Raw genomic sequence first — 25,680 nt, forward strand, 5'->3', positions numbered from 1 at the left:
TGGGCCTATACTTGACCCTAGATTGGTTGGCTGCTTTGTGATGAGGGCCTGCATGGTTATGCTGTATACCACTGAGGGTTTGGAGCTGCCGTTTCCAACTGAATAAGGGTACTCCCCTTATAAGGGCAATCATTACATGGAAGTTATTTTATTCTATGTAAAATATAATTTTGTATTTGTGTTTTCATCTTGAGGTTGTGTATGAACTGTAACTTTATCTAGTTGAATTTGTCTCTATTTCAATATTTCTTTTCTCCTCTTTTGCTTCCAGATTGGGCTAGGCCAAGTGATCAGTGGCTTGAAGCTTTGAAAGATTATATCTTATGTCCTGTGGTTTAAATAATCAATTTTGTCTTTTTGAAAGGTAAACTGGTGTATTTTTATTTTGAGCGGCATGTCCTTGTTTCATATCTTATATATATATATATATATATATATATATATATATATATATATATATATATATATATATATATATAAATATATATATAAATATATATATATAAATATATATAAATATATATATAAATATATATATAAATATATATATAAATATATATATATATATATAAATATATATATAAATATAAAAGAAGAAAATATACAAATAAAGAGTCTGTGGTGCAAACTTCTCAGAGCATTGCCTTGCACTCTTTTGGTCACAAAGAGCACCAGTAAGAGTTCTGCTATTGTTGCAAGTCTTCAAACTTTTTGGTACTATTTGGAGCTCTTCATATTAAGATTGTTGTTCTGATGTTACTTTGTCTCATAATTGAGAATTGTATATGATTAAATTACAATACACATTTAAACATCTTTCATTTTACATAGTACCTATTTATTCTGACAATATACTGTTAGTTTTATTTATAGTTGTAAAGCTTCATATTTCGTACACTGGGAAGAGTTTTGGGATGGCCATTGGAAGTTTAGTGGCCAGTGGTGGATATGGCTTTCTCCCAGAATCACACTCAATGCTGTGTAGCTAGCGTGAGATGAGAGCTACAAACATGATCAAACCAAAGCTTTACAGGGTCCACTGATCTGGACTAACGCAAAACAGCATTGCTATTCAGTGCAAGCTAAGTAAAGCACAGATTTACAAGTCATTCAAGAATATGAACACAAGGGGGTGTCATAGCTCCTATAAATTGAGCCTCAGTGGGAAGAATGAGGAATTTTACTCAGTACGATTAAAGCCAGAAATAAGATGTACTGTCCAAGTACGCAGCTCGCTACACTTTACACTCTTAAAAAATAAAAGTTTTTGGCTTCTTAAACCAACAGCTTTAGCAAAATTCTCTCTTATCAAATTAAAAAAACCTTTTGGTTTTGCATGATGTACCACTCTCAAGAATGAAGATGACTAGTGTGCTGGCCTGAGTAAGATGAGTGGTTACTTCCTGCTGTGCTGTGGGCGCAGAGGAGTGTCGAAAGCATTTTATTTTCTTTGCATTTTTTGCAGTATGAGTAGTGAAAGGAAAAGGAAAGTCTAAACTGACATCTGTATCTCATCAAGTTCTAAGGACATCAGATGTGTGTGAAAGAAGTGAAGTGAAAAGGTAGGAGTTTTCAGAATCATCCGTCAACAATGACTTTGTTTAAAATCTTAAGCGAAGCAAGATAAGTGTGTTTGCTGTGTCGTCGCTTTAACTTTGTTAAAGTCTTCAGATTTTTTGTATTGAGATGTTTTATATTTTTTTTAACTCCTATGTTTATCCTATTCATAGTGCCCTCCAGAAGAGTTAGGGTTTTACCAAAGTCTGGAGGGTATCATTATTCTTATGTCTTAATTTACCGCAGGGTGCTTAAACATTTCCATAGAACTGTAATAGACAGAGTAAACCTCAGAGCCAATCAGAATCTTCATTTTAGCTGGGAGGTGCTTTCAGACCTGCTTTGGTTGGTGCAAACCTGTTAAACTTATTAGTTGGGTTTTGACATGCGACTACACCCAAATTCAGGCACCACCAAACAAATGAACCATGCTGATTCATTCATAATTTTTTTTTCAGAGCACATTTATGCTGTACTGTCTGCACAACCTACTGCTTTAAGATTTCACTCTTTACAAACACTCATATCATTCCTGCTCTGCGAGCTGCTGTAAATAACGAGAGACAAGCAATAAAATAATAATAATAATAATAATAATAATAATAATAATAATAATATGCATTTGATTTTGGCACATGGATCGTGGAGCAAATTTTTGGCCAATCGTCAGCGACCTGATAGGTTAAATTTACTTGCAGCCCAGCACACTGTGGTAAGTCTTTATAAAATGAACTGGGAATGAAAACAGCCTGATACTCTTCAGAGATGTTAGCTAACAAACACTGCTATCTGATGCTGCACCTACTGAAGCAGCATCAAAACAAACACTGACACTGTTCATGATCAGGTTCAGAGGTGGGTAAATCAATACTCACATAAAAATATTGATACTTGCATACACAAGTAAAATTACTTTTCCCAACACTACTTGAGTAGAAATACAAAAACAGGTCAAAAATCTACTTAAGTACTGAGTACTGCAGTGGAACCTCTTAGTAGCTACATATCCAGCATTTGTCAGAATAGGAGCTGAAGATTGCACGTCTCCGTTCTTCTCTTTTTGGAATTTTTTTGGTCTAAAATACAAAAGCTCCAAAGTCAGAGATGTAACAAATCACAAAGCAGAACAAATATTGCCCCCATCAAAACAAACAAATTAAACGCAAAAAAATCTAAAAACGAATGGCTAAAATGTAACACAGTAAAATATTACTTTAGCTAAAATGTAACAGAGTAAAATGTTAGAAAAATCTTCTTTAAATAATCAGCCTGAGACCACCGATGTCTTTGAAGCTTTTATTCTTGCAGCAAGGGAGCAGTTACACACAGAGTCAAGTCTAGAATGTAATGCTCAAAATGCTTTGGGTCATGCCCTGTCTTATACCTTTGGAAATGTACGTTTTACTCTTACTCCGCTGAACTATTCTTTAACTTCTGGTTTATCTATTTTCCGATACATCTCTTTTCTTCGAGACTACCCAAAGGTTAAGTTCTCCTTTCCTGTGTACGGTTGTTTCCACTTCTTACTGATAGGAGAGCCCTTCATCTGACCCCAGAGTGTACACAGTGCACTCTGTCTGAATTCTTCTGCCTACAGAGTTCTAAGCTTAAGCATAACCATATATGGTGATTCAAGCATTCACATAAAGTATAATACTGAATTTTTCTGACATTTCCCTCCCGTTTATACTATATGTGAGGGTTTAAACGCAAAGCATAAATCAGAGCATATCAGGGTTAAAAAACAGTGTGTATCTCTGGATTATAACTTCTACAACCTGCTCTCCGCTAGGTTTTTACAGGCTGCTTCATGAACCATTCACTATCACTGTCCTTTATTCACAAGTTGGGTTCTTCAACTTCTTCGATTGTTGCCAGGGCGTTGAATTCTTCCAGCACAGTCATGGGCACGTAGGTGGACTTGTTCATGTCCTCATATACCGTGACCTTGGTGACGGCAGAGTCGATGAGGCGCAGGAGGAGTCCTCTCGCACAGGGGATAAGACAGCACCCGCAGGTGGTGATGAGTGCTGCTTCCACTGCAAGAGAAATCAAAACAGAAGAGACAAGAGCACCCCACTTCCCGAACCATGATTCGAGCAGGGAGCTCAAGGGGTTATTGATACCAGCATTATCATGCATTTCTTTGGACAGGGTTTCCAAACCCTGGAGAGCCCTGGTAAAACTTCCATCAGGGGAGGTGTTATTGGGAATGAACGTACAGCAAAAGTCACCAAACATTCTACATACCCCGCCTCTCTCAGCCAGTAACATGTCTAGGGCAATCCTATCTTGCCATGCCATAAGTGATGTAGCCTGCAGTTGTTCATGGACAGCTTTTAGAGCATCTCTGCTATGATTCATGAAACGCAACTGATTGTAATACAAATGGTCAATCCAATCCACATTTTTATTGATCGTTGGCCACAGAAAAATTGATTCAAAGCCTGCAGCGATCTGGTTTCTAGCCTTAAACTCGTCCGGAACCCCTCTAGGGACTCCTATTGCATCTGTATAGATATAGCTATCGAAAGCCACTGGTGCCGAGGTATCGCGCTTCTGACGGTGGTGAAGTTTTAGCCTCTCGGGCAGTGCCGAAAAGGCAGTGGTGGGGTAGATGTGGAAGGGCATGAGAAGCTGTACCAAGGCACAAGATCCCTGCCAGGTTTGGGGCAACACAGCCCTCAGTTTCCTATCCCCACACAGCCACCACAGGTCAGCGCGTGCCATGGTATGATCGGTGAACCACTTGGATGGATAACCATTATCGTTTTTGGTGACATCGTAGGTATATGTGCACCAGGGGAGCATTGACCCATTCTTCTGACCAGAAGATCTAGAGAAACAGGTGTAGTTCCCAGGTAAGGCTAGAACACCAGGTGGCATAGTAGGCTTGGTGGCTGGAAACAAATAAGAAAAAAGTTGGCATGTGCAGTTCAAAAATTTGTCACATGTAAACAGCCGCAGGGTACATCTTAATCCTTCATCGGCATTTATTTGTGTTAGTCTAAAGGGAGTTGCTCCTAGTTGAGGTCTGCTGGCGGAGCATGCTACACAATTGCTGACATTTGTGGTTTTAGCTGTGTACAGCATCCATTCAAACAATTCATTCCTAGCTGCATAGCCTGTTTCAATGGCTAATTTTTCAGACATAGAGAAGCGTGTGGAATTTAGCCAAGAGCCAGAAGTGGCATTATCTTGCATGGGAGTGGTTGAGGTAATGTTTGAGGTAGTTTGTGAGTAAGGTTTTGGAGTGACTTTTATTTGAAAATGACCTAAAGGATCTTGTCCGGAAAGATAACACCAAGTACATAAAGACCAGCATCAGAGGGTTTTGGTCTTGTGAGGGTGAGATACATTGGGTTACAGTCATCGATGGAACAGGTTGTGGGTGTCTGGCCTTGATAGATAGACATACGTTGGTTTAAGGGATCAGGTCCATGGGAGGCTCTGGCAGGGCTGTATTCCCACCTAGAAATTCCAGAATTGCAAATAACATCATTCCAATAATCACACTAGCCACCCTTGGTGAGCCCAGGAGTGTCTATCAGAGGTGTTTCACAGACATATTTTTCTGCCCAAATGTAACCAGTTCTCTGGTCTGTACATTTGATTATTTGGCACAGATCAAATTTGACAGTACCAGTGACACCTTCCTGGTACTCCATTGTCAGGGTCTTAACTATTTTCCGAAGGCCCCCCCCTTACCGGGTTGCCCTGATAGATGGGAGTATGAAACCCCTTTATCACATAGAGCCCATAGGCAGTAATGATTAAGTAATACAGTATCAGTCTGGTCATGGTCGAATCTGCTCCACTACTGTCTCTGGACTTTAATAATTTCTTCACCGGTGTTGAGATGAGTGGCCCTATTGGTTTCACTCCCCTTTGTAGCCGGACTAGTCCTTAAGAGGCTCTAAGCAGGTTTATTTCGACCGTGATCAGAAAGTTCTCGTGCTTTCTTACAGTGAGAGAGATGAATCAAGGAGGGGTGTTCAGCTATTTTTACTGCTGTAGGGGTTGCTAGTGGCACCTGGAACGGTCCCTCCCACCGTGGGTCTGCCCAGGACTTCTTCTTTATGACCTTTATGAAAACCCAGTCTCCAGGTTCGACTTCTGTCTCTGGTCTCGGTTCTCCTTCAAGCTGTACGGGAGGATTATTAATAGAGAGAACATTTTGTTTATTCAACATGTTTCTCATGTAGATAGCTAAGCTCTCTTCTGCTTCTTCACTTCCTTTTGAAAGAGTTCTAAATTGGGGAATAACGTATGGCCTCCCATACATCATCTCAAAAGGAGTTAGCCCATTTTCTCCTGGCATTATGTGCATGTTTAATATTACTAGTGGGAGACAATAAACCCAGTTCTTTCCTGTTTCTGTCATTGTCTTTCGCAATTTAGCTTTTATAATACCATTGTGTCGTTCTACCAATCCCGCTGATTGGGGGTGGTAGGCACAGTGATTTTTTAGTTCTATGTTTAAGGCCTTACCCACATGTGTGATAAGGCTATTAACAAAGTCTGTGCCATTATCGCTATAGATTCTCTGAGGAATCCCATACCTAGGAATTATTTCTTTTACTAATGCTTTTGCCACAGTTAATGCATCTGGATTAGCACAGGGAAATATTTCAGTCCATTTGGTGAGTGAATCTATAATTACTAGGCAATACTTTTTCCCTTCGCATTTACTTAATTCTATGAAATCCATACATATGTGCTGAAAAGGCCATTGTAGTTTTGGAAATTGCTCACATGCTAGACAAAAAGTTTTTGAGTAATTTGTAAACCCATAAGCTGTGAACACTTGATTTATGGTATGCACCATCCCTCCTGTTGAGACATGGCAAGGGCCATGGCTCAAAAGAGCGGCATACGTAAATAAGTTCTTTGGAAGGATAGGCTTTCCTAGGGGTCAGGAGTAGATGTTAGAAGCATTGACCTGTGCCCCATTTTTTAACCAATGTTGTTTTTCAGTGTCAGGAGAAACACGCTGCATATCTGCCAGTACTTCCTCATCTAAGTGTGTGTGTGTTTCGGAACTAAGAGAGAGGATGTGAGCCGCATGAAGAGCAGCCCGCTTCGCTTCCTCATCAGCTCTCTGATTGCCCTTAGAGACAGGGTCATCGTGGCGTGTGAGCAGCACACTTACAAACAGCGAGATGCTTAGGCAATTGAATTGAGTCTAAAAGGTTTAGAATAAGTTGTTTGTGGTTAATTGGTTTACCTGCGGAGGTAATCATACCTCTGTTTTTCCATTGCTGGGCAAAAATGTGGACAGTGGAGAAGACGTAATTACTATCCGTCCAGATAACGGCGGACTTTCCCTTCGCGAGCTTACATGCTTCAGTTAAAGCGACAAGTTCTGCAGCTTGTGCAGACAGGTGACTTAGCAATTTTCCACTTTTTAACAACCTATCACTAGTGACTACAGCAAACCCAGTGGCATTAGTGCCATCGGGGCGTTTGCTACTAGAGCCATCTACAAACATAGTAATGTCAGGGCTGGCGAATGGTTGATCTTTGAGATCAGCATGAGGCAATACATTTTCTGCTATAACATCCAAACAGCTATGCGGGGATCCCTCAGAGGCATTTGGCATAAGGGTTGAAGGGTTAAGCCCTGTGCAACGTTCTATTTCCAGATGAAGTTGTGACAACAATGTCGTCATGCATGACAAATGTCTGGAGGGAGAGAGATAAGAAATTTTGTTCTGCAGCAAAATAACTGAGACAGCGTGTGTGACACGCAAAACTAGATGATGAAACAAAACCACAGAGGCAGAGGCTTGAACAGCGAGTGAGGCAGCAACAACAGCCTGTACACAGGGAGGCAAAGCCCTAGCCACAGGGTCTAATTTAGAGGAGTAAAATGCTACAGGGCGAGCTCTCTCTCCATACATTTGTGTCAGCACAGAAGACATGAACCCATTTCTGCAATCTACAGTCTGAAAAAAGGATTTAGAGTAGTCAGGAAGCCCTAATACGGATGAGCTGACCAAAAGTTGTTTAATACGAATGAAAGCGTCCTCGGCTTCGGGAGTCCAGAGGAGGCTGTCATGGGCTGCCATGGGGCTAGAGTAGATGAGGTCAGTCAAAGGGGCTACAATCTCAGCATAATTTGCGACCCAACTGCGGCAATAATTAACCTATGCTGAGAAAAGACATCATTTGGCGTTTTGTTTCAGGTTTGGGCACCTGGAGAATAGCACTTTTACGGGCCTTATCTATGTGCCTGCCCTCATGGGAGAGAATTGTGGCTGCCCTCCGCCAAGAAGGGCCACTGTGTCAGTCCAGCATGAGTCCTCATCAGGACTAGCAAGCAAAATATCAACATACAGCAGAATTTGACTTGAGCACGGAGGTGTAAATTTAGCTAAATTGGCAGACATAGCAGACATATAACACTTTTGCAATACCATAGTGGGATACGAGTATAAGTGTACCTTTTGTGTTTGAAAGTAAAAGCAAACTAAAATTGACTATCTTCATGCACAGGAATAGAGAAAAAGACATTACTTACATCAACAACAGTGAAAAACTTGTTTTTCAGGAAGCAAATCATTGAGCAGAGTGTATGGGTCAGGCACCGTCGGTGCTTGAGGAATTACAGCCTTATTTACTGCTTGTAAATCCTGGACCATTCTCCAGCCGGTGGATGGTGGTGTCTTTTTAACAGGAAACAATGGGGTATTACACAGAGAGTCAGGACACTCACTGAGTACTCCAGCTTTTAACAGATCTGCAATGATAGGTTCTATACCAGCCTCAGCTTCTGGCTTAAGTGGATACTGTCTCTGATGTGGTCGGAATGAGGATTTGGGTGTAATAGAAACAGGGGAAATTCCCTTAATAAGGCCTACATCCGCTTTGTTCTTTAACCAAAGCTTTTCAGGGACAGTATGCAGTCTAGCCATTTTGTAATCGGTGAGAGACAAAACATGTCATGGTTCTTGTCCTGCAGAGCTGGCCAAGTGTACACGCGTGTGACCCAGTTTAATTGCATACAGAAAGCGTGTACCTCAAAAGAATGTGGGCCCCAGGCATATATTCTCGCCAACCGATGCAATTTTTGCATGTCGGGTTGCAATGTGCATACTGCGCCACACATTCTTTGGCCGGACCAGTACAATGTGGTCAATGTAATGGTTGTACATTGAGTTTTAAAGAATCGTTCCTCGTATTTAGGGTCACGGCCACTGGTGTGTTTGAAAAACATTGTGCAATGCAAATCATTTGGATTCATATATTCTGCCAATTCATAGCCCATTCCGCGGGCTTTGTCAACTAGGGCCTGGGAGACCGAACTTGGGCCCGTGTTAGCAAGATCTAAAGAATACCAGTAATAGGGAGAAGAATCGTCTTCCAATACCAATACAAGATCTGCACATCGCTGGGCCTGCAGCCCGTCACGGACCGGAATCACAGCGATCTACAGATCAGCCAACATGTCTCTCCCCAAAAGATTAACTGGAATGTCAGGTGAAAGCACAATTTGAGCGTCGCGACTACGTATGCCAGTTCGGGGATCAAATAAACGAACAGGCATAGACAGTCGCGCTTGGTTAACTTTACCATCAGCAGATTTGACATAAATCAAATCATCAGAAATTTGAACATGTGGAACATCGTCAGGATGAATAACTGTACGCGATGCCCCAGTATCACACAAGAAGGTAACTTCTTGACCCTTCACGTCTAGAGTTATTTCGGGCTTTGTTTTTGAACTGAGCAGGAAGGTGTCAACATGCATTAGACAGACAGGCTCATCCTCAGCTCCCTCCCTATCTTTGCTATTGTCATTGGAAATGAAAGAGTCAGTCTGACCTGTTGCCGTCTCTAGTCATGCCGTCCATCCATTGGTCGGGGGATCAATTGACCCACGGTTGCCCTTGCGTTTGTTTTTACAGTAGCGGGCCTGATGTCCCGCCTTACCACACTCCCAGCAGGCGTCCCCACCTGGAGTAGGAGTGGCGGATCTTTCTCGTCCTCCGAAGTAGCCGCGACCCCTTCCGCGTCCACCTCCTTCAGCCTGAAAATAGACTTCCTCACCCTCGTTAGTTTGCAAGACAAATGCAGTTGCTTTTTTGGCTTTCTTTTTCTCTTTGAAATGTCTTTCAGCATGCCTAGCATATTCTAAGGTGTTGTTTAACTGAGCTGAGCGATTATCAATCATGTGTTTAGTAACAAACTGCTTATTGCTGGAGTGCACCTTTAAAGAATGCATTTTTCAACTGCTGTTCATAAGGACTCTCACTGATAGAATTTGGTGGAAAAGGTACTCCACTGTTAATGTCAAAAATCTCTTTGAGTCTACCGAAGTATGCGGCGATTGATTCATCATCCCGTTGGATACAGTGGTTTATTTCTGACCAGTCAGCCATATGAGCAAACTTGGTTTCAATGCGCTCAAGCAGGGCAGCTTGTCTAGTACTTAGAGTGGGGTCCCCATGTGCTAATGGAACACCCTGTCCGTTAAAAGGACTCCAATCTCCGCTAATCAGACACCAGTCCGTTCCCATAATTTGTCTTAACGCGTGCTCATATTCCATGCCATTCAGTCTGTAACTAGTATAGAGATTTGCCATTTTAGTTTTAAAATTTTCCATTTTCATTTTAGGATGGAGAATACCTTCCGTGGCTTTCCTTACATCCTCCTCAGTCCAAGGTCTAAACACAAACATAGTGGGATTGCTGCCGTCAAGATTGGGGTTGGGGTTTGGGACTTCGATCATAGGGTAGGCTTCGGCTATTTCTTTATTTAAATCTCTAACAACAGCACCATCGGGGGAAAACCCAGGAAGATAGCGCGTAAAACTGGGGAGAGAAGTAAAGGATGGAATGAACCGACTGCGCAGCTGTCTTCCGTCCGTTGGAACTAAAGCAGCCAAGGGTGAGGGAGTCACTGGTGCTGGAGGGGCGGACGCGATATCACTTTTACTGTCCTCGTCAGTACGTACAGTCACACCAACACTATAACCAGGTGGTGGGTCAGTCTCCCCGTGACTATTAAGTTGCGGGTAAAGTCTACGTCCAACAGCATTTTCGTCCTCTTTGTCCGTCAGTGTTAACACGTCAATTTTTCTGAGCTCCTTAGCTTTTCTAATACCTTCTGCGCGCTTTTTTGCCTCTACCAACCATTCTTTGGCTGAACTATGACCTTCTCTTACCAACCTTTTTGAACTTCCTTTAGCCCTCTTCTCTATCTCTGATAGCAGATTCTCACATTCTGACATACTCAACCTTCCTTTAAATCCATATTTATTTTTCCATCTTTTAAACCATTTGCGTTATCCTTCTCTTAGAACAAAACTTCACATCACCTGGCAGCCTGTCTGAATTCTTCTGCCTACAGAGTTCTAAGCTTAAGTATAACCATATATGGTGATTCAAGCATTAACATAGAGTATAATACTGAATTTTTCTGACATAAAATATCACTTTAGCAGAAGTAAAAAGTAATATGATATAAAAAAAAAATCTCAGGACAGTAAAAATCCATTAATATTTTACTGAAGTACATGTACTTGAGTAATGTACTTGAGCACATTCACAGTGTGAATGTGTTTTCTTTACACCAGGCAATGAAGTGAGACGTGGTGTGATGTTATTTCCTGAACGATGTAGAACCACTGAACAATTAGATGCACCCAAGTGGCAGGCTGCCACAGTGGTGGAAGGAGAGGAGCCAGAATTTCAAATTGGGCATTATATCATTGTCTTTCAACAACTGTATTATTATAAAAAAAAACAAAAACAAAAAAAAAAACATCAGGCTTTTTGCATTATGCAGCTTAGGATAATAGTAACTAGACATGTTATAGCTAACTCTAGCTTGCTTACATAAACTAACAGCTGACCTAGGTGTGATTCAATGAAACACTTAGTGTAAGAATATAGTATGCGGTGCCTGAACTCAGAGAGTTTACCTTTCTGAAATTGTATATGGACTCTTTTTGGTAAACTGTGGTGTTTTTACACATGGTGATTTATTTACTCCAGTGAGTGTTCCTCTTCAGTGGAATAGTTTATTTTCAGTAGAATATGAAGTTTCTGTGTTGTAAATACTGGGATGTTTTCATTCTCAGTGTACTTACATAACACAAGACTGGAAGCACCTTTAGAGAACAGTGGGTCTGCATTGGATGCAATGGAGATAAAAGATCATTATACATTCACACTTTTAAAGAATATCTTCCTGTTTTCCAATTCTACCACTTATAAGATCTCTAATTGTTCTACTGAAATTATCTGTACAACCAACATGCTGTGCTTAATGTTGAATAAAATGTTATGTCCTCACAGATTTTTATATCTTTTCTTTCCCTCTCCTTTTCACTCTTCAGAATCTTTAACACAAAACAATGGAAACCACAGGCAAAGGTATGTCCAGCTTACTATAATAATAAATCTGATGTGACACTTTTCATGCCAGTTTTGTGGTTTGTTTGCTGCTTGAAGTTATGCACCACATAATACATTTAGTTAACACTTCACTTGAACCCTGCTGAATAACATTGACATACCCATGATTTTCACCAGTGCAAAAAGCCAACATTTTACCCAACTGTAAAAAAAAACCTGAACTTCAAAGTATAAGTGAGCAGAATGTAAAACATCATTATTTTGGGGACTTTCACAGAGCAAAATGAAACCACAAACTGTAAGCTCACTGTTTCCCCTGCCGTCTGTCAGTGCTAACCAGCTTCCTGACAGGCAGGTGCGGCTGGGGGAAGTCACTTCAGACCATCAGCAATGGAGCTCCTCAAGGATGTGGGCTCTCCCCACAGCTCTTCTCTCTCTACACCTGCCACTGCACCTCTAATGACCCATCTGTTAAACTCAAGTTTGCAGATGACCCTACAGTCATAGGACTCATCCCAGATGGTGAAAAGTCTGCATATCGGCAGAAGTCTGAACAGCTGGCGTCTGGTCTGGTCAGAACAACTTGGAGCTGAACACTGTGGAGATGACTGTAGAGTTTAGGAGACCCCCTCAGCACTGTTCCCCCTGACAATGTCCAACAGCCCTGTGTCAACCTTGGAACGCTTCATGTTTCTGGGAACTACCATTCCTCAAGACCTGAAGTGGGAGACCAACATCAACTCTGTCCTCAAAAAGGCCCAGCAGATGAGACACTTTCTATGGCAAATGAGGAAGTTGTTTCTGTTACAGGAACTGTTGAGAGAATTCTACACCAGTCATCAGATTCATCCTGTGCACATCCATCATGGTCTGGTTTGGATAAGCAGAGACAACAAACAATAAAGACAGCTGAAAAATTCATTGGGGTTCCCCTGCCCACCTTCCAGGACTTGTGCTCTTCGAGAACCAGGAAACAGGCTGGAAAAATCATAATAGATTCCTTACACTCTGGACACAACCTTTTCAACTCCTACAGAGCCCTGCACACTAAGACTACCAGACACAGGAACAGTTTCTATCCTCAGGTCATCACACTCATAAACAGCTGACCAGTAATATCATCTGCTGGGCCATAGCTTCTCCTGTTTTCTGTAGAGAGTCAATACACCCTGCTTCACATCTATACCATTGTACACCACGATTTCATTTCCAGCCATGATATACACTACTGTTGTTTGCACTACCGCACACACTTATGTATGTTGCTTGTCACTGTATAATCTTATGTTCTGTGTATAATATGCACATTTTGTGTATATTATTGTCCTCATTTTCTGCTTACTGCTTGTGTACTGTGTATGGTGTATATTGTGTATTGTCCGTAAATTATATGTACATTGTCTGTGTAATGCATATAATACTGGAGAGACACCAGTGGCTGGGACCAAATTCCTTCTGTGTGTCAACATACTTGGCCAATAAATCTGATTCATATTCTGATTCTGAGAAAACACATTCTTGTTCTGGACATGTAGTCACCTTTTAAGGGTTATTTTTACACTGTGCAATTAGTGTATTGACCATCAGTATAAATTAGAGTATCTGTGACACACTGTAAAAAAAAAAAACAAAAAACAACAAAAAAAACAGTCAAAGTACTGTAAAATGTAATAGTTAATACTTGTTTTTTTTAAAAGGTTAAATGCCTGTCAATATAACCATGCATGTACTGTGTTTTAACACTGCTGTTAATTTACAAATTTGAATGTTAATTCACGACAACTTTATTTCACAGAAATTTAGATTTATTTCAGTGGTTATTAATAATATTTTTTGCACTAAAACACTATGCTGGAATAATTAGTTGAAGTAGTGAAAGTGTTGATTTACATTAAAAGACTAAAATTAAATGTCTGTAATTTTACAGATTTATACCGTCTTTGAGAAAACATACCTTTACTATTAATTGGGTTTTGTCTGGCAACCCTGTTGTTGGACATTTTAGTATTTTATAGTCAATATACATAGTCCACTCATGCCAAAACCACCCCCAGTACTAAAACAACACAAATAAATGCTGTAATGATGAATGTAATAATGACTATAATGATAAAGTTTGAGCTAACACCACGTGTGGAACAAACAACAGCTTATAGATAATTTCATTATTATGAAAAATTTATTCCTTGCCCCATTATGCATTGAGTGATTTCTAGTCAGAACCTCCAGCGAAGCGTAAACAGACAATATGTTGAATGCTTAGAACATCCTAACATGACAGAAATGCGGAAATAAAGTAAAAATATCAATAATCTGTTTTGTTAGGATGCTCAAATACTTGTGTATCAATGTTTTTAGCTTACTCGATCTGTGATCAGAAACCTGGACTTGTCTGAGATGAACCCTTTTAGAGGATCTTATTTATAGCCACACCGATTGTTCATGCTAACAATCAAACTTTTTAACCCCTCAAAAACCCAGGCTTATTACATACTAAAGCTTATTATTCAGTAACTTCAGGGACTTCAATGTAAACTGGCTGAGCTATTCTTAGCTATATTCCTGGCCATTTAAGGGGTTACTAGAGAGTCATACAGGAAATATAGAAAACCATAAAGCAATGCAGATACACAGAAATATCTAATGTAGATTTTTTTTTTATGCCAACGCTTTGATAATTCTCCTTGTATATTCACCATAGCAGTTAACCCAGCTTTGTTAGCATCAAACTAGTGGGGTTAGCTTGGTGCTATATGGGATTTTTATGTTAGCTTTAGTTTAAATACAGACATTTAAAGCTTATAACAGGCATGTAAGTAACATTTATGCTTTGAATGTCTCACATTTTAAGTAAAGCTTTATTTAAAGGCTTGAACTTTTAATGGGACAAAACAGTAACTTAAAAAGTAAGCACAATTTCTTTGACTTTGCTAAAGAGACACTTCTGTTCTCTAACTGGATATTTCAGCCATTATCTCTAAACACTGTGGTCAAATGAAAAATGATTATGACATGTTTATGACATGTTCCTACCCAGTTTTTGACAGCCTCATAATACTTATCATGAGATTTGTCAACAAAGCATCTGATTACAGCAGCAATGTAATTTCTAAGATATCATAAACTGCATGTCATGTTGTGTCACAAAGCACAAAACATATTGTTCCGCACTGTATACATATGTGACATAACGTATTTTGACAGACAACGTGTGACATTTGACATTCCATTACACATTCATGGCATGGTTATGTCCGTGTTTTCTAGCAGGAGTTCAGTAAATGGTTAATGACTTTCTATGATCGACTTCTATATGGGTCTTCTGTTCATTAGGAAACTAACCTTAAAACTTACCTTAGATAAATATGCAGACAAGCACAGTACAGTATATATTAGGGACAAAAAACTGTAATAATATATATGTGTTTTTGTGTTTTCCTCACAGATGAGTTTCAACTTGTGACCCCCTGTGACCAAATAGAGTCCCTTGGCCCAAATGTCACAGTACCCTGTCATCTGTCCCCTGAAATCAGTGCTGTTGCCATGGAGATCAGGTGGTTTAAGGGCACAGACTGTGTTTGCCTCTATAAGAACAGGCATGTGACAGAGGGGAGGGGCTACAAGGGCAGAGTGAGTCTGTTCAAGGAGGAGCTAAAAAAAGGAGACGTGTCTTTACAACTGAGACAGTGTGAAGAGCAGGATACAGGACATTACCTGTGTCAGGTCATCAGTGGCTTCAGAACAGAAGAGCTAACAGTAGCAGTACAGAGTAAGTGTTTTAGATCTCCAACAGCATCAGTCAAATCGGACCAGGTCATCAGATTACTTAGTCATACATATACAGAGGTCACCAACAGATGACATGCTACTGAAGCCACCACTCCAGCAGCTCATACTCCCCAGAAGTTAATGTCGCCCATGGACTTGCATTGATTCAGTCAGATGTGTAACAGAATCAGAGGTATTTTTGTTTTCTAGATAGAAAGACATCTGATTTTTCTTCATATAATGTAGTTTTATTTTAAAAATCTCACAAAACCTGGTTATACAGCATCACATTACAAATCCAAAGTTATCTAGCATTATACGACTATTGTGATCTGCAACTACAAAAACAACATAACCAGGTATTAGGAATAACATGGCTTGTAATAATGCAAAATGACTCACCAGCAACGGTCACTGCTCAAAAAGAAAAGATGCACGACGATATTTCATCTGGGCAAATTTGTCAAAAACTTTTCTCTCAAAGTCCACCAATCAATGAATGAATTCAATTGATAGCAAAGCAAGTGAAGGCAAGGAAAGCAGAAGAGTGTTTTTAGCTACACAGTTAGCCATGTTTTTCTCTTGAACCTCTCTGGATTAAAGAAGCAGTTTTTGTCCTTTCTAGACTGAATGTTCTTGAAATCCTCTGGCTGGTGTGATCCCAAATGTTTAATCTCTAATTTCTGCTATAATAATGGCAGGGACCACATTTAACTTTTATTACATTTTTTTAATTAAATTTATGTTTTATTGGCTGCTCTCAGCTAGTTGTGGAAAGCGTGTTGAACATGCCAGTGTTTTTTAACTGCACACTGGGTTAGATGAATGCTGACGGGCCCCATGCTCACCAAACGAAGACTGCTAGGAGAAATAGGTAGGCTACTGGCATTTCCACAGCAGGTACAGGAAGATATTTGGAATGTATCGGACAATACTACCATTGTCATATGTAATAAACGTGTGACAATGTTTGTTAAGAGGGGAAAAATATATATATTTGTTGTAATACTGAATTATTGATCATGTCGTTCCACAGCAACATCTGGTGGAAGATGACCCTGTATGTTAGTGCATGCTATTTATTTAGTTTATATTTTGCAGTCTTTTAGTCAGTCTTTTGCTAAACATTTCAATCTAAAGCCAAACTCAATGTTACTGGAGGAGCCTGTTAGCTAAGTGAATTGTTGCTCTTTCCTAGGACATATTCTAAACTACACACATCTTAATCAAATACCAGATTAAATAAACAAATACTGAGATGTTCAATAAAGTGCATATATTTACATAACCATGTCCATCTTTACGAAATAATGAAACAGATTAGGCCATGATAAGTTGCTATGTTTGTAATGGTTTAAGCAAGAATGTTTGACTTTGACTCAGATCCTTATAACCACAGCACATGTTGGCATTTAAATGTGGTATCCAAGTGGTTTCACATGACACGTATAGAATTATGTAATCAGCTAAAGGTCTCTTGCATGTATATCTATGGTTTGAGTAGATCACAGATGAAAAAACATTTTCCTTAAGTGTGGTAAATATACATACATTGAAGCTAAATTTTCTCAGTTAATACAAAACTAATGTTGAAAATGCTGAAGGGTCATTGTAGTTAGATATGTATAGTTCATTCAACATATTAAAGAAATATAAAATGCAGGACAACAGTCATCACACTGCACAGAGTTCTGGTTTAGAAGGGTGAGAACCCCATTGCAACACCAACATCATCAGATTTCACAAAGCCAAGCAGACTAAAAGTCCCTCATAGCAGAACTGAAACCTTAATTCCAGCTTGTCTGGACTTGAGTGTCGCTTGATTTTTGTGGTTGCCACTGCTGCCTATGCAGACTTTTAACAGTCTTTGACTTGCAGTTCTGCAGTTAATATAGGATCATCATTCCTCACCACAAGGACTGCTCTCATGCAAAAATAATTAAGGGCTGTTGAATGATTAAAACGTTTATTTGCAATTAATCATTTTATTTTATCTTATTTGCTCAAATTTGTAATTAAAGATTGTTTTGCTTTTCCATTTTAAAAGCAGCATGCTTTGTTATAGTTTTATGAGTGGACACAGTAAGCTCAATCAGAATTATTTATTGACAAAAAACTCATGTACATGTATGAACATATGAAAATTTACATTTCTAATTTTCATCATCCAGTGCAACAGTGGCTACATGTTCCAACCAATTAGTGTATATATCATACTAACAATTGTATGCAAAAGTGTGACCTGGTAAAATTACATGAGTTACATAATTAACACCTGCTCTACACTTCTGCACATTTTAATACACAGTTGCTGTTCATTTGCTAAATTTAACATGCTGGGGAACAAAAATAAAAATTGTGGCCTGTGCAAAGGTTGGCAGTTTTTTATTTACTTTAAATATGTAAACTCTTTTTCCAATATGCTACATTTCTAAATAATTAGAAATTGTTCACTGAGATTAGCAGGAAAATGTCACATTTAAGTGTGATCTCTTCATTTAGAAAATCAATGATTGGATCAATGTGATTGGACCAGAAGGTTCTCCATTTGCTTTCTCTTCACACGTTTTACATGTTTGTTTTTACACAGCGCTCAGTGATGAGTTCAACCTGATACATAAACTGGTGAAGGTGAGTAATGCATTATAAAGAATGACCCCTCATAATGACAGTGTTTTCTGACCTGGTCCAAAAAGTTTTAAATCTGCCATTCGGGGGAATTTTAGCATTTAGTGATTCTTAAGTAGGATGAAATTGGATGAATTTGAACTAAAGTTAGACTAAAATCAGAAATAAACTTCATTCATTTATTCATTCATTCATCTTGAAACAATCAGCCTCCATGATTCCTGTCCACAGGTGGAGGGAGCCTGGACTGAAGAGGAGAGAATGAAAATGGAGGAATCTGTTCTGCTGACTGGTGTGTCACTTTGTCTACAACTTAGTAGACTCTTTCTTCAAGGAATCATATTTGTAAATGAGCTGTGCGAGTATAAAGAACCTTATCAGAGTCTGAAGAACCTCCACATAATGTCAAGGTTCTGAGTCAATTACATTTTTTATAGAACTGTACAAAGCAAGAACCCTTTATTTTAAAAAGTGTAGCCTTGTAAATAGAACAAAAGTATTGTTTTCATTATTCATTTCTGATTATGTTTAATATTTTCAGAGTTTAAGGCGAGTAACATGCTCGAGCTCTTCAGAAGATTTAACGAGGAAAGAATTCAAGAGCGAGAAAAACTGCTACAGCAGCTGAAGGAGGCCAGGATGGACTGGGACAAGGCTTTAAAAGAACTGAAAACTACAGAAGCTCAGTTACAAGGGATTGGAATAATGCTAGAGGACAGAGGTAAGGTTAATGTGAAAGAGACAAGAAACTATTTTTGTACATCTCTACACTGTAAAAAGTGGTTCATCACCTAAAAATACTTAATGTGGTAACAAGCACTTGCACTCATTTTGTTCCACTCAAAAATTACTTCAATTGAATCATTTTTTCAAAGTATTTATTTAGGTTGAATAAAACCAGTTCATATAGATATGATTACATGGATTATGAGTACTAAAGGTACTGAAGATGTACCCATGAGGGTACAACCCCAGTGACAGTTCAGCACCTGTTTTGAGAGTGCACCTTGACATATATTATTTGCATGTCTGTCTTATTAGGACAGTCTGTCTTAGTAGGACAATGTAAGAAGAATATATGCAGAAGTATGAATCCATGCAAAAACCACTTTAATAACAATGTAATAATAATGTAATAATGTGTTATTATAGCACAAAAGATGTGTGATTTTGAGGGTAAGATGGAGAGACTCAAACAACTTGATCTACAGACTACTGGTGAGTAAACAAATAAATAAATAAATTGATTAATTAACTAATTAATTAATGGGATATATTTGCTGTTATATTTATGCTGCAATATTTCAGAAACCATGGACACATCAGATCTAGTCACTTCATGCCAGAAAAGATACAGTGGACATATACCTCCAAACAGTAAGCTAAAGTATGATTATGCTGTTTGCGGCTTGCTTGTGTGAACCTTAAACCTTGACCATAATTTTCTTTTTTAATGGATATGGAATCTATTACAGCCTCTCCAGTGTCAGTTACTATAGCTGGTGCTGCTGGGAAGAACTGGATTTGGGAAGAGTGAGCTAGGAACTCTACTTTTACTTGTACTATACATATACTACACTTATTCTTTACTCTGTACCGAATTGTCTCAGTATATTGGCAGATAATTTATTGTAATTAAGTGACTTAAGCAAAACATGCCTGCAGAGAAGTTAAACAAACATGTAATATTCATACAATCACCTGAAAATCTGAAATATCAGAAATATCAAGTACATATAAGATTGTTTCACTTGCCAGGATATTATTTTTTGCAGTGCACATAGATGGAGATCAGAGCAGAATGCAGTAAAAGCAGACACACGCTTTATAAAGTCTATCCTGCCTGAGCTCCAAAGTTTTCAGGCTCTTGTGACAAAGCAATGAAAAGATGTCAATAGCAGGTTAAATAAAAGAGAGAAACATAACAAAGATCAACTAGAGAACAGCAGTGAGGTAGAAGAAAAGAAAAACAAAGAACTTAATGGTTTAGAACTTGATGGTCTAGAAATGAACTAAACCAGCAAAACTCCTGATTGTATTACAGTAACTTTTCTGTAATATAATACTGTTGGACTGTTGTACAAGTATGTATTTCTGCAAATATAGTCTTTGTCTCCTCCATGGCTCTTTATTATTCTTTATTCTTTATTCTATTTGTGTTTATATTTGAATTTTTCCTTAGTTAAATACTTCAGTCTATGTGTTTGTCTGGTCTGCTCAGTATGTTACATGTCATATTTGTGTGCACTCAGCATGGCAAATTCCTTGTATGTGTAACATACTTGGCAAAATAAAGTGATTCTCATTAAACAGAAAGATGCTGCATTAAAACGAACATACAAAGACAATAAAGAACAAAAATAAAACAATCGATAAGAAGAATGAACTGCTGAGAGAGAAAGAGACTCTACTGGAGATCACAGTGAAAACTGGAAAGCAGTAATAAGCAGCTGGAAACAGTTAGAAAGGACCTGCAGGGCAGGAGCAGCACAGAAAACAGACAACTGAACTGAATGAAAAACACAAACAGCTTGAAGAGAAAAAGATTTTTCTCTTTTTTGATAAAAGAAAGACATCATTTCTAGCTATGTAAGACCAGTAGCTTTCAAAGAAAAGATGATGATGAAACATAAACTCATGGGATGTTTCAGGAAAGAGGGTGTTTAACAGTGCAGGTATTTGTATACTGTAAAAGGGTTCTCTATTAATGTCTATGACTGATTACAGTTACTGTGTACTAACTGTGGCTTCTCAAGAATTTGTTCTAACTGGTTCTGATGTCCTACAGTGAGTGAAGAGACTCCAGAGTCATCAGTGCCAGTCAGGAGAAAAAACAGCATGGATAAACCTCTGAAAGTGAGTAGTTTTCCTTGCTTTTCATCCAAACAAAGGCTAAGTTTTAAAAGGATTAGATGTGTGCACATCCACTGCCTGTGGACAAACAAATGTTGGAAGCAAACATTTATTTTAAAAAATTTGACTATGCTAGTCAAAGTTTGACTTTTTTGCTTAAGACACAATCCCAGAACATAAAAAAAGATTTTTTCATAAAAAAAGGAATTGTCATTTCTATCTTTGTAAGGCCAGCAGCGTTCAAAGCAAAGAAAATACTGAAGTGAAATGAAGTGACATTTTATAGATTCATAGTCAGGGGCCATTTTAGCCAAAGCACATTTAACACTGCAACTTGGATAAAGTTTTCATCTAGGCAAACCAAATTTGAAGGGAAAAAATAGTTCTTATTGTTGTTTGATAAAAATATTCAGTTGATCACTCTTAATATTTGCAATGCAATTTTACCTTTGTAAGGCAATAACCATTCAAAGAGAAGAAACTGTTGAAAGGAATTTAGTAACATTTGATGGATTCATAAACACGAAGGACATTTTAGAACCCAGAACATGTTTAACTTAAAACTAACAGATATTTGGATAGAGTGCAGTGAAAGTTCTTCTGTGATTGTCTATTATAGATCACAGTTACTGTCTACTAACTATGGCCACTGAAGAATTCTTGCTATGTTCTACCTGGTTATGTACACAGGGTGCAGAGATTCCAGACTCATCAGTGCCAGTCAGGGGAAATCGCAGCAAAGAGTTTGATTCTCCTAAGAGTGAGGAGTTTTACTAGATTCTCATTAAAACAAAAGCTAAGTTTTAAAAAGATTAGATTTAGGCACATGCCTAAATACTGCCTGCAGCCAAACAAATGTGGAAGCAAACATTGATAGTTATTTTTTATTTGAGTTTATAATAACTATAAATGTTTGAGATATATATATATATATATATATATATATATATATATATATATATATATACATAAATTAGAAAGGAGATGTCATTTCTAACTTTGAGGCTAATGACTAATTCTGTAATTTATTAATCAGTCCATATTGGACTTTTAATTTCAACAAATTAAATTGCATTATTTCCCCTTTTGCACAGGGCTGTTCTACACATAAAACAACTACCCTGTCTATAAGTCATATTTGCACAAAAACAAACACTTTTATCAGCGCATAGCAAGAGATCTTCTGCACTGCCCTAAAAACAGCTATTGTAATCAATGTGAAAGGTGCAGAAACAGCAAAGGAACAACACCATACACAATTTTTACATGGCAATCTAAGTCCTTTTTATGATGGCAAGTTGTTTCTACAATAGCTTGCCATGCACTGCTATTCAAATATTTCTCCTCTCATAATAAAGCAAAGCTTAATTGATTAGTTTCTGTGTGGTATCACCTTGAAACTAAATTGGATATTAAACAAACCACACAGAAACTGATTATCAGTATTTGCAAACTTGGTTACTCAGTCTAAATAAAATATTACAGATTTAAAAAAAACAAAGCAAAAAAAAAATATGTCAATCGAGCAGTATAATGGTTCAGATCAGAAAAAAAAACTAGGCACAGTGAGGCAGGGACGGTTTTCATTACCGGTGCCGGTAATGCCGTCAGAAACAGCCAATCTGCGCAAAAAGGCAGAGTGGCCACTTGTCCAATCAGCCTTTCATATTTCAGCATAAACACTGTTTATAGTGATATGTGTGGCTGGTTCATGTTCATGATTGGCTAATATTAGAGAAAATCTGATGAAATATAGATCATACAGCGCTGTCAAATGTATTGCACAGTGTGGTATGTATTGGGTAGCGACAATGCGACAAGGTGGCTGCAGTTTTCAGAGCCAGGGGCTGCAGTTCCTCTCCACACATGAGCCAAGAGATAGTTTGATTAATCTGTATCGGCTAAAAGCCCTGACAACAACCATTTAGACACGTGTTAAATAGAGCACATAGCCTATTAAAATGTACAATGTTTGTGGTTATTATTTTGACAAAGACATTACAAATCTGATATGTGGACACCATGTCAGCTTACATGGGGTGTCCGGCTTGATCTCAACCCCTCCCCCAACTGCAACTGCCTACTTTCGCAGCAAGGTGCAGTTCATCGCGAACAAGCCCAATGATTATTGCTTCATGCAGTTTCACTACAGTAATACATTTTATATGAAATGACTCATTCTCTTTTACTTCCAGTTGGTGGAGAATCTACGGCATCATCTCCAGAGTCAGTTCCTGTATCAGAGCTCAGGCTGGTGCTGCTGGGGAGGACTGGATGTGGGAAGACAGCAGCAGGAAACACCATCCTGGGCAGAGAGGAGAGGAGCCAGGCTGGAGCGTCTACAGTGAGGCAGCAGAGTGAGAGCAAACAGGGGGAGGTCGCTGGGAGGCAGGTGACTGTGGTGGACACTTCTGACTGGTTCTGTCCTGGACTCTCTCTGGACGAGCTGAGACAGGACGTGGGACTCTGTGTCCGTCTGTCTGCCCCAGGACCCCACGCCTTCCTCCTAGTCATACCAGTGAAGCAGTCTACAGGAGAGGAGAGAGGCATGCTGGAGAAAATGGAGGAGATTTTTGGAGAGAGATGTTGGAGGAACACCATGATCCTTTTCACTGTTACTGATGAAGTCCAAGAGAAGAACATTGAAGAGTTTATCCAGTCAGGAAACCAGGAGGTCCAGAGACTTGTAGAGAAATGTAGGAACAGGTTTCACTGTCTCAGCATTAAGGAGAGTGGAGATGGTTCTCAAATCTCAGAGCTGCTGGAGAAGATAGACAAGATGGTTGCAGGAAATGAAGAGGGTTTCTACAGCAGTGATATCTACCACGAGATCAGGGAAATGGAAAAAAGAATTATCAAAGAAAGAGAAGAGAATAATAAGAGAGAGATTAGAAAATTTAAGGAGAAACAAGAGAAGGAAATCCAGGATGCTTTGAAGAGGCTAACAGAACAAATCCAGGAGCTTGAGAAGAGACTCCAGCAACATGAGGAACGAAAAACTGAACTTGAGAGTTTACTAAAAGAGGAGAGAAATGATGAGACGAAAAGAGAGCTGGAGATGAAACTGCAGAGAGAGATTCAGCCGAAAGAGGAGATTCAACAGCAGTTGAAAGAACTGAAGGAAAAGTGGGACAAAATGAAAAGTGAGATAGAGGAGAGACACAGACAGGAGATGGCAGACATCATAGCAATGTATGAAGGAAAAGCCAGGATGGAGGCAGAGAGAAACCTCATGAATATCATCCTGCCTGAACTCCACCGTACGGTCTGGGTTCTCATCTCAAAGATGCAGAAACAATTCCTGGTGAAGGTGGAGCAAAAGGATCGAGAGCTGTTGACCCTGAAACAAAGACTGTCTGAGCTCACAGAGACTTACAGACAACTGGAAATAGATTATCAGGCTCTGAGGAGCACAGAAAGCACGGAAGCAGGAAGAGGCGAAGAGAGAGTGAGTGCAGCGGCAGTTGGAGGGGATGGAGGAGTAGAGGAAACTCAAGATGAAGTGGAAAGATTGTCCGAAGCAGGACAAGTTGATGGAGATGAGAAAGGAAGTGAAGAAGAGAGGAGAGGGGACAAAGACAGAGGTGAGGCTGAGAAGACAGAGGCTGGTGAAGAAGAGGAGAACAGACCTGATGGCCAGGAGGAATCCAGAGGGCGGATACGTCGAATCTTCTGCTGTTGTTTTCCTCCAGTGTATGAACCTGTAGAGATGCAGCAAATGTAAAAATGAACTAAAGGGTAACACTTTACATTAAAGGTACAGGACCTGCCAGTAATAAGGCATTTACTAATGAATAATTAATCAGAAAGTAATGTGTCATTAATCAGGAACAAGTTCATATGTCATATATTAACAACCTTAAGATTTAATTACTCAGCATTAACTAATACATGTATTAGTGAATTGAGAAAGGCTTTCTTCAAAATCAGGAATTCATGTGTTAATTGAGCATGCAAACAGCAGGCTAGTACACATTGGCCTACTGCTTGAAGCTCTGTTAGTTTCATCCTGTTCATGCAATTTATATGATGACCTATGCTGTACTGCGATGTCATACTGTTGCAACATAAACATAAACTCTTGTGTTTAATTAGTTTATTTGTTGAAAATAGCTAATTTGTTTGAATTAAAACTGTGAATTATCTTAATATATACTACCGTTATTATGAAAAATACACACCACCTTTAGAAAAATAAAAATGTGTTTCCTAGTTACGTCTGTTATTCTTTTTACAAAGTACTTTTATCTAATTTTTTTAGTAATGGAAATAGCATTATGGAACAAAGCTCTTCAACTGTTTCCGCAGCTGGAAATTTTTCTTTGTGAGATGGTGGCAATAATTGTGGTAATTGCTATATTTGAGGCAACCCTAGAGTCTTGAGTGAATACCTCTATCTTTCTTTCTTTTATAGGTGAGTTATGCTTACGTGTACTGGATTATATACACAATTAACATTGCAGATGTAATGTTTACACATGGTATTGCTTAGTTGTCTGAAGGCTGTGA

The 25,680-nt window shown here is 38.9% G+C and overlaps 2 protein-coding genes across 3 annotated transcripts; both read left to right on the plus strand.

The window, feature by feature from the left end:
* The first annotated feature begins 1,395 nt into the window (after positions 1-1,395).
* On the plus strand, positions 1,396-23,621 carry LOC118803845 (hyaluronan and proteoglycan link protein 3-like). Of its 2 annotated transcripts, XM_036564362.1 has the most exons (10): positions 1,396-1,562; positions 11,904-11,940; positions 15,368-15,691; positions 18,281-18,321; positions 18,550-18,610; positions 18,860-19,039; positions 19,471-19,536; positions 19,627-19,695; positions 21,107-21,174; positions 23,367-23,621. In XM_036564362.1, the coding sequence occupies exons 2-10, from the start codon at positions 11,922-11,924 to the stop codon at positions 23,517-23,519; spliced, it is 981 nt and encodes a 326-aa protein (XP_036420255.1). In that variant the 5' UTR covers positions 1,396-1,562; positions 11,904-11,921; the 3' UTR covers positions 23,520-23,621. The 2 variants fall into 2 exon arrangements, with proteins under 2 accessions (XP_036420255.1, XP_036420256.1); XM_036564363.1 differs by lacking the exon at positions 23,367-23,621 and having other exon boundaries at positions 19,627-19,705; positions 21,107-21,173.
* On the plus strand, positions 23,564-25,320 carry LOC118803844 (golgin subfamily A member 6-like protein 22). Its single transcript, XM_036564361.1, has one exon. It carries the CDS (start codon positions 23,720-23,722, stop codon positions 24,893-24,895), a length of 1,176 nt encoding a protein of 391 aa, XP_036420254.1. The 5' UTR covers positions 23,564-23,719; the 3' UTR covers positions 24,896-25,320.
* The last annotated feature ends 360 nt before the right edge of the window (positions 25,321-25,680 follow it).

This window comes from Colossoma macropomum, unplaced genomic scaffold (assembly GCF_904425465.1).
Source record: "Colossoma macropomum unplaced genomic scaffold, Colossoma_macropomum, whole genome shotgun sequence".
In the NCBI taxonomy this organism is placed as follows: Eukaryota; Metazoa; Chordata; class Actinopteri; order Characiformes; family Serrasalmidae; genus Colossoma; species Colossoma macropomum.